General features: G+C 36.9%; 1 protein-coding gene across 8 annotated transcripts; it reads left to right on the top strand.

Moving 5' to 3' along the window:
* The first annotated feature begins 987 nt into the window (after positions 1-987).
* sun1a (Sad1 and UNC84 domain containing 1a) lies at positions 988-16601 on the top strand. Of its 8 annotated transcripts, none has more exons than XM_043253106.1 (23): positions 988-1129; positions 4565-4741; positions 5313-5524; positions 5609-5635; positions 5721-5948; positions 6168-6272; positions 6854-6985; positions 7381-7467; positions 8379-8459; positions 8740-8838; positions 10100-10148; positions 10639-10694; positions 10784-10920; positions 11057-11335; positions 11886-11978; positions 12143-12216; positions 12334-12478; positions 12714-12977; positions 13090-13174; positions 15017-15132; positions 15224-15391; positions 15636-15728; positions 16002-16601. In XM_043253106.1, the coding sequence occupies exons 2-23, from the start codon at positions 4638-4640 to the stop codon at positions 16131-16133; spliced, it is 2766 nt and encodes a 921-aa protein (XP_043109041.1). In that variant the 5' UTR covers positions 988-1129; positions 4565-4637; the 3' UTR covers positions 16134-16601. The 8 variants fall into 8 exon arrangements, with proteins under 8 accessions (XP_043109041.1, XP_043109037.1, XP_043109039.1 ...); XM_043253102.1 differs by lacking the exon at positions 988-1129 and adding an exon at positions 3188-3327; XM_043253104.1 differs by lacking the exons at positions 988-1129; positions 8740-8838 and adding an exon at positions 3188-3327.
* The last annotated feature ends 1174 nt before the right edge of the window (positions 16602-17775 follow it).

Genomic DNA, 17775 nt, shown 5'->3' on the forward strand with positions numbered 1-17775 from the left:
CATTTTTTTTCATTATCAGTATTTTTGATAAAATAAATAAGCAAAGAGACTTCTTAAAAAGTCTTAGTGATCCCAAACTTTTAAATATCATTAATATTTGTTTATTTTTATTATAATTCTTTTACATTTTTCAAAATTGAGCAAACTTCTGAATATTTACTTTTTTCTCTGCAATGAGAGAACGTGACTTTTATTGGCTAATAATTATACAATTAAAAATAGTCATTTAGTTCACTTAAAAGCACAAATTATTTAAAGATTACAAAGTTCATGTTTATTTTAAAGTTGATTGTTTTATTTTTATACCAATAACAAAAAAGCAACAACTATATTTTGTTGTGTTTATAAGCAACAGGTCACTACACAGTCAAATCAGGAATGATTATCAACAGCGATTTAGTTTGTAATACAAATATAACATATTTTGAATATACACTGTAAAAACAATATGGTCTATTAGTTACATTGCATTGAGTTAATGCAAATTTATTTTTTTAAAAGCAAAATCTGTTGCCGGTCATTGTGCAGTACTTAGCTAAAATAAGTTTTATTAATACATTAATAAATAATAAAGTGTAGGTAAATAAATGTATGACTGGTATTAAATTTATGTCTTTATGTATAAATGTAACCTATAATTAATATTTACAACTTAACTGCGTTCTACCCAATGCGTTCTTGCTCACCTTTCAATTTAATTTTAAGAACTTTTTAATTGTTTTTATACACTGTAAAAAGTTATAAATGTTACATTTATATAAACGGTTCTATATGAATGATTTACATTACATATATTACAATAAACATATTATTATTAATAAAACCGGCGCTCTATCAAAAAGGAAAAAGGTAACAAATTGCATATTTAGTGTATATTTGTAAGTTACTAACATTTTATTTGTAAAGAGGTAAAATTTGGCGGATATGACGTCGTTTCTCAAGCTCAAGTGCGTGACGTGATATTTAAATAGCCACCTGAGGCGTGATTAAAGATGCGGCTCAATACCGTTACGCTGAATAATACAGTACTGTGAAGCGAACGCAAAATAACGCAAAACGTTCGTTATTGAAGTACAGTTCGGTTCTTTGTGTCTTGATCTGAGAGTCAAACCGCGACGTTTAAGCGTAGGTAAGTTATTTTAATTTCTGCTTGCTCTGCTAACTCGCTAGTCAGTTGCGACAGGTGCTGCTGAGTCAATATTTACCTGACACTTTCTTTTTTTAATTCGCTTATTACGGGTTTTAACTTAAAGGTGTTTCGTTAAGTTGCTACTGTAACGTCAGACTTCGGAATATCAGTTTGTGAAATGCTGTGTTTTCGTACGTTTAACTTAAAGTTAAATGTTATCTGTCAGATATCGGTGTTTGTATTTCGCGGCAGTGGGCCGATTCCCTTTTCTCATTGGTGCGTTCATTCAGCTGTTTTTTTTATGATTAGAGATGGCCACATATGGATTATATTGTTTTAACGGTGACGCAGGTGCTGTGTGTGTGTCGGAGACGGATCGTTTGAGGGTGGAGGGCGACAGACCCGTTTGTGTGAGTCTCGTGAAGACACTGCGTTATATCGTAAAACCTCCTTTTTGCGACAAGTCATGACAGCGATGATTGACTGCAACGTTGCTTTAAGTGTGCATGGTTTGTTTTGGTTGTGTATCGTTTTTCTCTTTAGTGTATGCGAAAGGCATCCACGTTGCATTGTGAAAAACCGTGTGCAACTTCTCAGCCATTGGTATTGCATTAGAATTGTTTGTGATTTGTAGTGTTGAAATTGGACCATGGCATAGGCTTGTCTTTTTTTGTTGTTTCAGTGTCATTACCTTAGCTTAGCTACTAGAATATGACTCCTTTTTGACATTAAATTTATGTAGCACTGTTACTTGAAGGGCATTGTTTTTCCTTAGTTATTTGGACCGTTTCACCTATTTAGTATTGTTATTAGAATAAAAGATAACAGAATTTATTATAAACTTAAGTGCATTATTTAGTACATTGTCATATGTATTTTCATGCATGAGTTCAACATTTGCTGTTATTTTGGTGTGAGATGATTCCAAGATTTCTCAACTTTGTGATTTGTGCCATTATGATGTCAGAAGTATGCAGATGAACGGTGTGAACTCTCTTTCCATGCTTTCTGTCCTACACCCAGTTTTACCCATAATTTGTCAGAATGCATCACTTCTGCATCACACCCTTTTGCAACAAAAAAGGTTTTTAATTCTTCATGGTCTCAAACAAAATGAGTGGTTCTTTGCAGAAGACTGGATTTGTTTCCACTCATTTGTCATAGCAAATTTAGCTCCGGACAGGTCAAGAAGAATGAGCACTAGTGATCCCTCCATTGCTTGCTGTATGTTTGCATTAAAAGATGTTGCCATGTACACAAGCAAAGCAGAATGATCAGTATTTTAGGGCTGACCCATATAATTCTCTTTGTCTTTACTGATTTCCCATTCCAAATCAGAGATGGCACGTAAGAGAAGGTGGCATTAGTCAACTTGATTCTAGCTAGTAGTCAATTGTCAACACGGCTGAATTGTCAAATTGTTGTGTGTAATTTTGTACATTAAACTACTGTTACACATGTAAAACTTTAAAGTTATTTATGTATGTATGTAACACACATTTGTTTAAATTCTGTGACTAAATGGAATTACAAACCAACTAAAAAAAGTCTTTGATTCTTGATATTGCAAACTGATGTTTAGCATTTTACAAGTAAAGTATTTTTTGCAACTTGTCAAGATTGTCAAAATCATTCTTGTAATTTGTGCCACATTAAAATTTATAAAGAAGCATTCAGCATTTCAGAAGCATTCGCAATAAATTCATAGTATAATTGAGGCATAAAAATAGATTAACTCATTGACACTGACACAAACCGATGATCAGCGGAGCATTGTTCATTTTTGCACGCTACCGTAATGCGTCTCAGCTGATCACATGTGATTGGATCACCAGAGATTAATATAGGGTGAATACTGGACATTACGCTGAGTTGTTTTTTTTTTGTTGTTGTGTTTTTTTTTTTTTTAAACAGTTTTACAGATGCTATTCATCCCATGTTCAAAGTACAGTGAAGCGCATTTAAATTGTATAGATAGCGATCCTGAGGATAATGAGGGAGGGACAGGGAACGTTTAGTGGCTCACATGTCACGTATACAGGAGCTGTACACAGGAAGTAGATCAAGCCTTCTTAATTTGCCTGATCCCTCCAGAGCTTCTTGTGATTGTGTGAGCGTGAGTGTGCAGTAATGTGATTGTTCCATGGGATGACCAGTGACGACACATGGGATCTGGAGAGCTGGGGCTGGACGGTGCTGTGTGTATTACACCTGTTTGTTTGGGGGTTTCTGTGTTTAAGTGTATTGCAGAAAGCGTTAGCTTTAATGCTAGTGCTGTTCTTGGTATCGATTTAAGGCTGGAACTAACAGCGGTAAGCTGATGTTAATTCTACGTTGTCAGGTTACTGTTTAGCATGTGTTCTGCTCAGCAGCTGCTGTCTGAATGTCCTTTGTCACACTGTCAGACCTCAAGCAAGCAGAACTGCTCCAAAGTTCGCAGACGTGAATGCTGGGATTGTTCCTAGAGAGATGGCAGTTGTTACTGTCCTTGAACCATTGGCTTGCGTTTAGAAATGGTGGCTGGGCACAGTTATTGGAAAATGACAAGTCCCTTTGTTTTATTTTAACTGGATTGACTGTTTGGGATTCGAGTTTGTTTTCTCTGTTATGAAGGTTTAATACATACCGAATTGTCCAGTTGTTCTTTGTTTAGGGAGTGTGTATTTTTTTTAATTTATTTTGTCTGACGCATGGCCACCCATTCTAATGCAAACATCAGTATATTCATGTTGTTGTTGTTATTGCTGGTGGATTTATGATTTATTTATGATTTATATATATATAAGATTAACAGTGTTGGCTGGTTAGCAGAGAGGATCTCCCTTGTGTTTCCAAAGCTGCACAAAGCCTATAGTGCAGGGTTTTTTAAAGCAGGATCTGACCTTAAACATTTTAGTTTATAGTAATGCACCCATTTCATGTAAAAAATTTTATTGAAGTTTGTAGGTATTTAAATGATCACACTTATGGCCTATTTATCGGCACATGATGTTTTTCCTTTTTTTAGTGTAGGACTGCTCGATTGTGACACATCATAAGCTGTAGCTACATTTTAACTATTCCAAAGCACTCATGTTACTTCCTGGCTACTGAGAAATATAGTTTTACAATTGCAAAACAAAAAAAAGTTCACTTTGCATTTGAGGATGTAAGATCATTTGATTACATTTGTTGTAATTTTTATTTGCTTGGTATGGGTGTCTGTGGTTTCTGGCATCTTTTATTGTTTTAGGGTGTAAATGGGTGTTTGAAATAATTTGCTGAAGTGATATGTAACTAATGAAGCTGACATGTCTGCAACTGCATAGTTGCACGTTTACGTAGTCAGCCAATCAGAATCAAGCATTGAACAGCCCTTTGGTTTAATCGTTAATCTCTTCTTTTGTAGCTGATCCTAATTAGTCTTAATTTGTGCTTTTTGTCCGTCTACATCAGTTCCAGCTACTCCTCTTCAGCACAAGACGTAGAGAGGGAGCTGAGTATTGGACCGGTTTACGAGTCACCCAGGATGTCCAGACGCAGTCTCCGTCTGCACACCAGCATAAGTAACTATGGAGATGACGGTCTGCTCGACTCGTCTCTTCACCACAGCACCTCTTTCAGCCGTGACCAGTGAGTGCAGTTTGTCCATGAAAATCAGCAGGGGATCAGTTATCAAAAATTAGGCCATTAGTTACATGTTATAATGCAAGATGCATGTACTTTCCTTTTTAGGAATTTCAGTTTGACCTGTAATGTTGACATAAAGGAACAGACTAAATAGATTTATTTAACTGAAAGTGTAGAAGACACAAAGAAAAGCTATAATTTATGATTTCAGTGGCCAAGTAACCTAAATCTAATGTAGTTGCAGAAATAACCACAAACAGATGCAGTTACTTTGTGTCCACTAGAGGTCCCCTTACCCACATTATAAGAGAGGTTCTGTTGTGTCTTTGTAAAAAGTCTAGATTTTTTTTTTTTTTTTTTTTTTTTTTTTTTTTTTTTTTTTTTTTTTTTAAGAGTGATAGGACCCCTTTAAAGGGATAATTCACTTGAAAATGAATGTTATTTATGAACCCTACAGTTGAACCATCTCTTCAACTATATTAGCTAAATGGAAGGAGGCATCAGGAAATAAGGCCAGCAATATTTTGATTCTGTTTTCTGTCCTCTCTTCTTATTCTGTCTCTCTCTCTTTTAGGACACTGAAGAGCAGAAGAACCAATCACTCTGTTTCAGGGACACCACAGATTGTTCAAACTCCGAGGTCTACCTCAACATCAATCCTGCAGGCCCATAACAGCACACTGAACAGCACACTGAACAGCTGTGCGCCCAGCAATACCTCTCTGCTGTCCTCTATCTTAGATGAGTCCTCCATACAGGAACGCACCTTAGTCGACAGCTTCTGGGGTCAGTGCCAGCAGACCTTCATGATTATGATACTAATTATTATACTGATTTACAACTGACTCATTTTTTTTTCTTTTTTAATAGGTTTGGATGAAGACTGTGATATTAAGGGTAAATTCTTTTATTTACTTTTTGTAAATCAATTTTGTTCATCTGTATTACATCTGTATTTACTTTTTATTGGATTTTATTTCAGACCAGACAATCATTGCACACCACAGCACAGTGGAGGCCAAAACACAGACCTCTACAGCACAGAACGGCTACATCTACAAAGACTGCCCCAATACCTCTCCATCAAAGAACAACAGCTCCCTTCACGATGCTACTGGGCATCAGGCGTCTTTTACAGAGACACCCAGCACCGCCTCCTTTCCAAACACTACGTTGTACTGCAGGGACAAGAATCGCAAATACAAGCCAGGTGAGCCCATTCAGTAATGTGCTATCAATGTTTCTAATTTGGGGATTTTGTCGTTAAATAATTTAGCTACTTTTGCCGTGACCCTTTTTTTTATTTATATGTCCCAAATTTGGGACTTTTCGTCAGGATTTTTCTGGTCTTCCGAAATGGGCTCGTAGTCCTTCAGTTCTTTTAGATGCTAAGTATTTTTTTGAAGGATTGACTTCATTATGTCTGCAGGTGTGCTGGTGATGTTGTCTGAGATGTGCCTGCATAACCGAAAGAAAATTGCTGCATTTGTAGCATACATATACACACTACTGATGCAGATGGCTCTGCTTAAAGGTATCAGCCTTGGTTAGTCTTTAAGTCACTTTTCCAGGCTGTGGGATTCCTCGCTAAATGGGTTATTGCTGTTTGGGTGTCTTTCTTTTCAACATGTTGTCCCTGTCAAAGTGTAAAACAAGCCAGTGTTAAGGTTAGGTTCTACACTGATTACAGTGTCAGTATTAGAAACATTTTTCGTAGTCTCTTGGCTTTCAAGAAACCTTTCACACCTTGGTAGATCTTAAGGATGGGGGATCTGTTGCGTAATCTCTGCAGCTTCAAAAGCGTGTGTGTGAAAACAACAACAACATTACACACACACACACACACACACACACACATTATTTAATAATATATTATTTATTTAAAAAAAAAAATTTAAATTAACCAGCAAACCAACCTACCAGGTAATTATTTGGATGGACTTGGATGTGCACAGATCTGCACACTGCATGTATGCAAAGCAGCCTGCTGGGTAAAGATGTTCTCCACAATCAGTCACTCGCACTCTCCGTTCATTCTTCCCTAACCACTCTAACACTTTCAGATGTCTTGATCTTTAGACTTTGTATGGATTTAATCGGTCCATGTCTCTCCAGGCCTGCTGTTATCAGTGTTGCAATGGTGTGTGCGAGTGTGTAAGGGAATCTCTCGCTCTACAGCCACTGTGCTGAGGAAGATACTGCAGTCTGTGCATCAGAAGAGAGCAAACTATGGCTATGCTAATGGAGGTATCACTTCTTCTTAGACCCTCTGTTGCCTGGATTTTATTAACCAAGCTACAGTTCACACTTTACAAACAGCCAGAAACAGGCAGTTACTTATTATTAAAGAACTCGTTACGCTTATGTCGCACTCAAAGTCATTTTAAGAGAAAATCGTTCATAAGGAATTTTGAGGCTGCTTTGTTGTAGGATTTATTGAAATGTTAGGCTCTTGATTGGTGACCAACACATTTGTTCACAGCGTATAGTTATTTATAAGAAATTATGAATTGCTGGACTGGGGTTCATTTGAGACTAAAAAACGTGGCCACCTACAGATTTCCAGCTGAAAAATCTGGCCCTCAAAACAAATATAGTTAAGGAGCCCTAATGTAAATGGCCCCTTTCTGGTATCCTTGCAGGCATCATAAAAAAGATATCTGGTTTACCGGCATTCCCTCGTCTCGAAATTGAAGTTGCAATAATGGATATAACTGTTCGTAAACCAGGTTAGTAAGTGGGTTTTTATCACAGTGGTCTTATATTAATAATTATAATATTGAAGTCACTCTACAGGTAAAGTGCATCTTCTGTCACTTGCGAAATTGAATGCAACTTCCAAAACCCCACTGATCTGTGTTCACAGTAATAAATGACCATTTGTAAAATTCTTCTTCTTCTGTACTTCTGTACAAAATACACACAGCTCTTTCAATGAATAAGATACAAAGTGGGCCTGAAAATTTATGTTCATAATCCATGTACAATTAACCACAATAAATGTACAGACATTGCATGCTTAAAACTACTTGCTTTCCGTGGCATGTCGCTTTTAATGCTGAATAATTGGTCATTTAAAGTAAATTTGTTTTACTTTACAGAGTTAAAATAAATATTAGAAATCTATTGCTTTAGCTTAAGATCTGTTTCTGGTTGAGGACCCTGTGTGACAATTGTCATTTTTATTTTTTATTTTTTTCCCCCCTCTGTTGTTGTTGTTAAGGTTTTGCAATTGAGCACCCGTCTCTTCATGCTGTCTTTGTAAATTTAGTCCTTTAGTGGAAGTCTGCCTCAGGAGTGGCAAATCTCTCTTGCCATCTCATTACACCTGAACAGTTTTTTCTGATGAACTCTTCTCACCCCGTCACAGGCCACTTTAGTCCTTTTCCATGGTGTTCGACCTCCTACAGTCACTGCAACTTACGCTTTCCCCTTCGAGATGTTTCTTCGAGGCATGATTACACCGTGCATAAACAAATGCACCTGTCCACCACGAGCACTGCCTTGGTTACATGCAAATCTCTTTTGTTGGAGTCTGTCTATGCAGAGCTGGGATTGGAGGAATGAAGACGACTGGTGCAGAATTGCGAAGGACTCTTGGCTTTATCTGATGTTTATTTGTTCTGTTTTTCCTCCATAGGCAATGATAAATACTACAGCAGTATGAGTGTTAAAGAGGTAGTGCTGCAGAAAGAACGACCGAAGATCAGCGGCGTACTATGTAAGTACACACTTAATCGGTATAGATTTAAATACAAGTTAAAGGGCCATCTTAAGAATGAGTTAAAGAAGGAAGCTTCTTGGGTGGAATCGCTAGGTATTGTAGATGAATAATAGCAAAATAATTCATAAATGTTTGCTCTAGTAGATGTACAGTCTTGTCTGTTTAAAATGTTTGTTGGTGGCTATCATGACAAGATTAGAAGCACAGCAAATGCTGAGGAAATGGAACTTTAGCACACAGTTTAATGTCATTTTTAAACGTACATCGATTCTGACAGGTGATGACTGCAAAAGGAAGCATAATTTTGCAACGGACTCTCATTCTTCGCAAGAAGAGAAGCCTGTAGGGACCTTATGGTCAAACATAGTTTCTACAGGTTATATAATCATCTTTCTTACCTTCAATCTTTCTCAATCCAATAGCGTATGGTTTTGGGAATAGTTGTCAAGCCATTTAATGCTGCTATGAGCTCCTTCCCTGCATTGATTGGTTTTCAGGTTGTGGTCAGGGCAGTTTTCTCCGCCAGGTGTGGCTTTGTCCTTGTGAAGGGCTTTCAGAAAACCTTGCATGACTTTTCACTTTGCTCTCCATTTGGGAATCTTTCCATTTCATGTGTAGTTAACTCTTAAGTGTCTTTTCTTGCCGTGCATCCTATTTCTTCATGCATACATTCAGGCATTAGTCCTGTTACAGTTTAGAGCTGTAAACAGTGGGTTTCTGCAATCTCTACATAGTTAAAATTGTAAACATTAAAACACAGATGAGAAATGAAGATAAATACAATATGCTGCACTAGTAAAGTAGCTAATCAAATGTAAGCAAATTAGTGACATTGACCTAGTGGTTTTTTTTTATTTATTTTTTTTTATTTCCTCCAGATTGTTGTCAGGTTTTCTTTCATTAAAAGGTTTTCGGAATGTTCTTCTGGGTTTTATTTATTCATTTTATTTATTTTTTGGAGAAACACTTTCTCTCACATCATACAACCTTCTGTCTGATCCTTGGATGCCATGATGCCAGAAAGGGCCTGTTTACTTAAGACATTTATGTAAACATCCTCTTTGCATGTGAAATGAGATTGCATTGCTGACTTCCTATCTAAAGGAGTTTTAAACTCCATCCATTTAATTCATAACAAGCCAGTTTAGTGGTGTCTTTGCATAGTACAACTCTTCTCAAAAGGTCAAAGAAAATTTGATTTCTTCAGTTTGATAACATGAGCCCCTGTTAAAGCAAAGGCATACAAAATAATGTAATGTAAAAAGAAATGTGGGGTATCAGCTTTTCACTCTGATTATTTTATTTTTTTATTAATTAGACTTTGATTTAAATTATTGATGAGTACTCTCATGACGTCTAGATCCTACTGCATGTATTTCATTTACTGAGATTTTAGGAGGCCTGGGTTGTTTTTGCTGCTTTCAGGATAAATGCTACAAGATGGGTGGGTGGGGGGTGGGGGATAATTGCAATTTGTCAGCTTTTTGCTAATCTCTTGTATGTGTGACCTCTCGCTATACACCCAAACCCTGCTCTGTGCCTTATTGAGTGTTTGCTAATTGACTTTTTTTTTTTTTTTTTTTTTTTTTTTTTTTTTTTTTCTTCATATTTACTCATGCTTTAATCTGTCTTTTCAGGGAAGACAACCTCAGGAAGCTTCTTGTGGCTTGTTGATTTCTTCGCAAAGTGAGTTTAACTCTTTCTGCACTTATCTGTGTCTAATGCACATCCAGTGTAGTTATTTAACGCTAGATTGAACTCTTCATCGTGATAGAAGCCTTACCCTTTTTATTTAAATTACTACTAAAAATATAAGAACTTGCATTAAACCCTAATAACAGGTCCGATAACTGGCTAATTTGTTTAAACGAAATCGCATTGACATTTTCTGTAAATTTGTTTACTCCTACAGCAAACTGGTTATGTAACTCTGATCTGTGTTCGTCTGGCGTGTGCCTTTTTATTCAATGCTTTTTGAGATTCACTTACTAAACTCACAAATATTTAATGGTCACTGAATGGTTACATGACTACAAATGCATGAAAGCTAGATCTAAAATCTCTAAAATTTGGTAAGGAACGAAGGCATTATTGATCTAAAGTGTAGTTAAAGGCACTTTACAAATAAGTACAAGTATAATGCATATTTTAACCTTCGGTCTTCATTCTCTTTCAGGTGTCTCCCTATGCTCTCTCAAGTCCTATTTCTTGTACCTTTTCTTCTGTTTCTTGGTGAGCTTGCTGTTCTTGTTGTTGTTGTTGTTGGTCTAAGAAATAAGATCCTGCGTCTTCATGCGTTTCTGCTGTGCACTTTATTAAAGCTTTGTGCTACTGGGGACCATCTGGACTGTTAGCCATGCTTCCTTCTGCTAATGTGATGGTGTGGAGAGATGCCTCCTACGTCACCCCTCCATCCACCTCAGAGGAGAGACAAACTCCCCCTGACACAAACACTCAGGTTATATTTTTGAATTTTTTTTTATTTTTTTGAAACCTTTTGAAATTTTACTAGTATATTGTTACCTGCTAAATTAGCTTTCTTTCTACCAATACTAAAATATTAAGTTGACTGTCTGTTATGTCTTCCCCTTCAGAGGCCCTCAGTTCAGTCATTGTCATCAGTAGAGGCAGAGAGGTTGATGCGTCTAGAGGACAATTTGTCTCAGCTGTGGGATCGAGTAACGGGGGGTTTGCTCAGGCAGGAGGAGCAACACACTGAAGTGCTCAGTCTGTATAACACACTGCGCTCAGAGCTCCACACAGAGAGACTCACGGACAGAGAGAGTCTGGGCAAGTGGATTGGAGACCTGCTGGAGGAGCGATTCAGCCTGCTGAAAGGAGAAGTGCAGAAAGAGGCCAAGTACACACAGCAGGTAAAAACATCACAATGTCAGTCGCTAAATATCCAAGCTATTAGACTTGACTTTATCCCTAGCAATTAAAGGGTTACTCTATAATCACTTTACCCCCATGTCGTTCCAAACCCATAAAAGCTTCATTCATCCTCTGAACACAATTTAAGATATTTTGGATGAAAACAGGGAGACTTATGACTGTCCCATTGACAATCTGTAAATAACACGGTCAAGGTCCAGAAAAATAAAGACACCGTCAGAATACTCCATCTGCCATCAGTGGGTTACAATAACGTTATGAACCGAGCTGTGTACGCTTTGTATGTAAACCCCACCCCGCAAATAACTTCTGTATTTAACAATTAGGCGCCATTTTGGAGAGCATCCTCTGCACTCAAAATGCATTAGTTTTTCTGTGTCAGAAATTTAGATTTAAAATGTAAAATGCAGACCAAAAGAAAACAAGCAAAACATATTCTCATGTACACAATCTTTTTTTTATTTTTGGATGCAATTAATCATTTAACAGCCTTAATTGATGTATATGTATATTCAATTCTGTCTGCAGCATCAGGAAAAACATGCAGAAGAGCGTCAGTCAGAGAACACTCGACTCGCTGAAGCTGAGGCTCTCCTTCAGACATTGGCACGCAAAACTGAGGTATGACACTCAAATTATGTAAGGAACACAGATGATGCTTTATCAGCATGCAGGATTTTGTTTATGTAGTGAAAGGTTCACATGCTTTTTCAATGTGTGATTTAAACTCAGTAATTCAAGTCATCTGTGCAAAATCAGCTGTATGACTGACTCATTTAATTTAGGAGTTACAGAGAAAACAAGAGCCTGCTTCTAGGAAGATTCCTGAGGCTGAGGCGCCCTCCTCTGACCCTCGCAGGTCCATAATCATCTTAAATCTGGTTTAAACAGTCAACAGTGTTGTTGTCTCAGTCATTGAAGTAATACTCAAGGTACTTTAAGTAATCTTGATTTAGTAATGTGTGTCCATCTTCAGTGAGGAGGTTGAGAGCAGCTCCGGTGAAGATTTGCTGGCAGAGGTGAGGCGGCTAGAGGAGACTTTGGAGCGCATCAGAGATGATGTGCAGGGGCTGATGGGATGTAGAGAAAAGTGTGAACAGCTAGACTCCCTTTCAGTCTCAGTAAGTGCTTCATTGCCATTTCAGTTCATCATCCGTAGTTTCTGCAGTCTAATTTTCATACCTGGCTTTTTTAACATCCGTATGAAGCATTTAAATCATTTTTAACCTGGAAGAAATTAGATTTCAGTTTCTGAAAAATTTTAAATTCTGAAACTTTAAAAATGCGAGTTCTAACCATATAGAGTTGTAACTGTTCTGAACAAAATCTCATAACTGCTCGGATCTGTTCTTGCAGGTGTCCGAGCAGGTGGAGAAGGAATTTAGATCTCTGTTTTATGGCAGTGACAAAGCAGAGGAACTGGAGCTTCCTGGATCTCTCCTGCAGTGGCTCTCTGATCACTTTGTGAGCACCACTGAACTGCAGGCTTCACTCAGCGCTCTGGAGAGCAGCATTCTGGGTAACTTGTCACTTCAGGTAGAGGAAGGCCAGTCACCTACTAAAGAGACGATCACTCAAACTGTACGACAAGCCACAGGAGAGGCAGGCCTCTCAGAGGAAGTAAGCTGTTGAGAACTTGTCTTTTCAATATGAAATGAATAGCTCTGTATGTTTGGATATGTAATGCTTTGTGTTGTTGTTGTTTTATTTTATTTTATTTTTTTCTCCATAGCATGTACAGTTGATTGTTAACAATGCAATGAAGCTCTATTCAGAAGACCGCACTGGTCTGGTGGACTATGCATTGGAATCTGGAGGTATAGTAATAGCCTTTATCTCTTTGGCTTTATTTCAAGTTATCTGTAGTTGTTTAGCTGTAGGAATGTAAAACACAGAATTAGTGATGGCTTGCATTTCATGTAGCAATATGTGTGGAAAGTGCTGGGTAGATTATTTATAACTTGTACTTCGGAATCAGTAACTGACTACATGACAACTTGTAGTTAGTAACATAATCCATTGTAATGATGTTTAGCTATAAACAAATTTCGGGAGGACCACGCACTGATAATTAACGCGGCTGGCTTCTCGTTTCCTAATCACGCAATTATCCAACCAGAGCAAGAGAAGCCTACTATAAATTCGCACAAGCCTCTTACCTCGATATCTCGTTCCGAGCATCCCTCCACCACCCCAATCTCCATTCCTCCTAGTTCTACTATTCCCTCTCGGGGGGCGGCACTCAGGGATCGGGTCGGACACCGAGCCCCGTCTGCTTTCACGGACAAGAGGAAAAAACTCTGGACTCGGTAGTCCACCAAGTTCTGACAGCACGCCAAAAACACGCTTACTTTTACCGTTACTTTTTTAAATTCGTTTTAGGTGGTTTTACCCATCTTTTTAATTGCATTGCTTTAATAATCTTGTACCATGTTGACAAAAATACAAAGAGAAAGGAAAGGGCCATTCAGTGGTCAAGGTTTCCAAAACTGGTGTTTGTCAAAGAACTGCTGTTGGTTTCCAGGTGTGCACTGTTTTTTTTTTTTTTTTTTTTTTTTCCTGTGTGTGACATATATTTTGTTATTCTGAGTAGATAATCAAGCGTTCTACAATGGATAATAATGGCTAATAAAGTGTGTGAATATGCGCACAGTATTCACATGCATGCAGTTTCAGCGCTAAAACCTTTGTGTGGATATTTAAAGCATGACTGTTGAAATGAAATGGTAACAAAAAGACTATTTTTAACATTAGGATTAATGAAAGCTGTAGAAGTATTGTTCCTTGCTCGAGTGTTAAATTTGAAAGTTTACTGTAGGTCTAACTTTCAACATTTACCATAGGCATAACTAATACATTTTAGATTTTACAGTTTTTGAAAATCAAAGCTCCAGGAGGTTTTTTGTTTTGTTTTGTTGTGTGTTTTTAAAATGCACAAAATAAGCGAGAACCACCATGAATTCATTTTTCAGACCAGGTTTTTGGCTCCTTCTGAATCACTAAGTTACACACATTTAGTTTTTTTTAATGGTACTCTTTGTCTTTCTGTATGTCACATGACTGTTAATCTCAGAAGACTGTGTAACTTGATACCTTAAAATCTCAGGGGTACTTTAGGCCATTGTAGTAGGTAAAAGCAGTTTGACTGACAAAAAGTTTGAGATTACCTACTTTACATGTAAATAAGAAATCACACGAATTTGCCGTTTAATGCGTTTAAAAAAAAAAAACAAAAGCCTTGCAAAGATACTAATACATGGTGACTAACCCTAATGAATAATACAATTATTTTAAATTGTGATCCTTAAGTACTTGGTAAAGTACTTTAATTTGAGATTTCTGTAATCCGTTACTACCCATCACTGTGTGTGGATATTTGATGAGCCCCAAAGAAAACCTACATACTGTGTATTCTATCATCGAGTCATTGAATTTAACTTGGTGTGACTGATGTGACATGAGAATACGTTTTGCTTGTTTTCTTCTTTCTATCTCAATGGTGCAGTGCAACTTCTAGGAAAATAGCTTTGCTACAATAGCTGTTTGTTTGAACTGGTTTTTCGTCCGAATGGGAGGAAAATAGGCCGTTTACATGCAAGCTAATTGATACCTGGGTGGTGTAGCGTGTTGAATTTGAATGCGTTTCTTTGTGTCTGTAGGAGGCAGCATCATAAGCACACGATGTTCAGAGTCCTTTGACACCAAAACTGCACTGATGAGTCTGTTTGGCCTCCCGCTGTGGTACTTCTCCCAATCACCACGTGTAGTCATCCAGGTTTGAGAACGTTTTAATTCATGTGCGTTTATTTCTAAAGTCAAGCTTTTATTTAACAGTAATCTTTCTTTCACTTAATTTGTCCCTCCAGCCAGATGTGCATCCTGGGAACTGCTGGGCATTTAAAGGTTCACAAGGTTATCTGGTGATCGGGTTGTCTATGAAGATTGTGCCTACAGCCTTTTCTCTAGATCATGTGCCCAAATCCCTGTCGCCCACCGGCAACATCAGCAGCGCCCCGCGAGAGTTCAATGTATATGTAAGTACACATGGAACGGAAATCATACTGGGGTTTTCACCATAAAGGAGCAGTTTCTAGAAAATAAAATATTGTAGACTAAAGCAAAAGTCAGTGTTTTACCATCACAAGTAATGAGCAGAAATGTCAAATATGTTAAAACGGGAAAAAATTATGTCCATTTTTCAAAAGGAAAGCCTTGATATTTCAAGTATAAGAATCTGGCTTTTTTTTTTTTTTTTCTTCCTTTACCGTTTTATTTAAGGGTCTTGATGATGAGCAGCAGGAAGAGGGGCAGTTGCTTGGACAGTTTCTTTACGATGAAGATGGAGATGCACTTCAGACCTTCCTTGTATCTGTAAGTATCACACATGCAGTTTTCCAGTGTATTGGTGTTTCTGTTGTTTTAATCCACACTGTAGCTGCACAGAAATCAAGACTTAACCAACTGTGCTTCTTGGGAATAACTTTTTTTTTTGTCATGAAGAAAAAAACTAGAGTCAATTGTCAATGTGGAAATTGTAATTGTTTTCTACCAGCAGTAGCCAAGAAGGTCGAGCTAACCAGCAAATATTTCTTAGTAATTCTTGATTGGTTGCCTAATCTTATAATTGTGTCTGTCTTCATCAAGGAGGAGGTCCCGAGAGGTTTTCAGATCATTGAGATGAAAGTGCTGTCTAACTGGGGTCATCCTGAATACACTTGTGTGTACCGTTTCCGGGTTCATGGGAAGCTTGTTGATGAAGAACTTGCAAGCAGTTAAGACTTGACGAACTTCTGACAGTCTGTCACTCATGCACTGAAAAATGGAACTGAGCTCTTGAGAATAATGTGCCATGAGTTACAGAGATGGGCTTGAGATGACCTGAAGACGTTTGATAAAGGATTGCATGCTGGTACATGTACTGTTAGGCCTGAGGGCTAGATTCAGCACTTGCACTCTTCTGATCCATTACACTGTTTCACTATTGTCCGTCATCAGGGGTTATGCTGATTTTCTGTTGTTGTTATATACTTTTGTTATTTATTATACCCTATGTGGCAGGATTGTCACCAGCAAAAAAATGCATTGACAAATTGCTACAAACAAACCAGTGAAGATGTATTTTAGACTAAATCTATATGTTGTAAAAAGTTTTTTTTCTGTTTTTGCTAGCTGATACTATTTAAAAATGGCTAGAGAACAATCGCAGTTTATTTTTGTGTATTTAAGTTGAAATGAGTGACATTGCATTGTGTAATTTTTTTTTTTTTTTTTTTTTTTTTTTTTTTTTTTGTAAATGTTTTTCATGATCTTTATGCAGAGGGTTTTGTAATTGCCATGTCTTCATAGGTTGGCTTTTCAAATAAAATTATTTTTTTTATTATTTTAAAGAAAGATTGGATGCGTTTATTGTGGTGGTTTTTCTGCAGTGCAGAAATTGTTTCCCCAATTTTTTTTCTTAATTGGATTGTATTACATGTGGTCTATCAAATTACAGTAAAAAATGCAACAAAACAATATGAAATATCTCTTCGGAGATCCCTGCACCTGAAGGCTGAAGACATTGTTAGCCAAAATTGTCAATTATCTTTACATTTTAATTTACATTTTGATCCATTTTTATCTTGTTTAATACAATCGTTGTATCATATTTGCTGTATCCAGCAAAATAAAATATTAGGTTGAAGGTTGATTCTATTAAGTTTTGTAAAATAAGTTAGGGGTATCATGATTCTTTGTTTTTCCATTTTACCAAAAGACATTTAGGCCAAAGTGGGCAAAGATAAGTCTCATTTTATCTTTTGTTGTTAGAAAATAAGTGCAAAAGATCTTACAAATAATAATAAAACATTGCTTTATTTTTTAGGGTTTCAAATAATAATCTAGTTAAATACTAAAGCACTATACACATCAGTTTTAAGCGACTGAAGTTATGAGCAATGAGCATTATTTAAAAAATGTTTTTAGTTTATGTAGGAATAGTTCGCCAAAAGATAATTGTCAGTTGAGTCATGCTGTTTTGTTTTTATACCATCATTTACTCACTTAAGTCGTTTTAAACCTGAATTAGTTTCTTTCTCCTGCTGGACATAAATGCTATTTTGAAGAATATGCACAAAATAAGCACATTAAAAACGAAATACGTAGATATATATATTACAATATGCACAGTAGGTCTACAACATTGCACGTTTTAAAAAGTGCAAAAATGCTCTCCTGTATGCATATCCCTATCGACATCCATTTTGATCGCACAAATACATAAAACAGTACGTACTGACAAAAAGTGATAAAATCTGTAATAATATTATTTGGTTTAAATTATTTTAAAGCGTTAAGAATTGTGATTTATTCTCACACAGCAATGGGGTAATGTTGACAGCCCTAATTTATATGGATTTTATGTAAGTATTCTGCTGTA

This window comes from Puntigrus tetrazona, chromosome 12, assembly GCF_018831695.1.
Source record: "Puntigrus tetrazona isolate hp1 chromosome 12, ASM1883169v1, whole genome shotgun sequence".
NCBI classification, from domain to species: domain Eukaryota; kingdom Metazoa; phylum Chordata; class Actinopteri; order Cypriniformes; family Cyprinidae; genus Puntigrus; species Puntigrus tetrazona.

Excerpts from the sequence above, each read along its gene's own strand:
- sun1a (XM_043253102.1), top strand. The coding sequence starts at position 3,278 with ATGACCAGTGACGACACATGGGATCTGGAGAGCTGGGGCTGGACGGTG. Across the intron at positions 6,986-7,380 it reads CTATGGCTATGCTAATGGAG|GCATCATAAAAAAGATATCT; the intron begins GTATCACTTCTT and ends GTATCCTTGCAG. Across the intron at positions 15,133-15,223 it reads CACCACGTGTAGTCATCCAG|CCAGATGTGCATCCTGGGAA; the intron begins GTTTGAGAACGT and ends TTGTCCCTCCAG.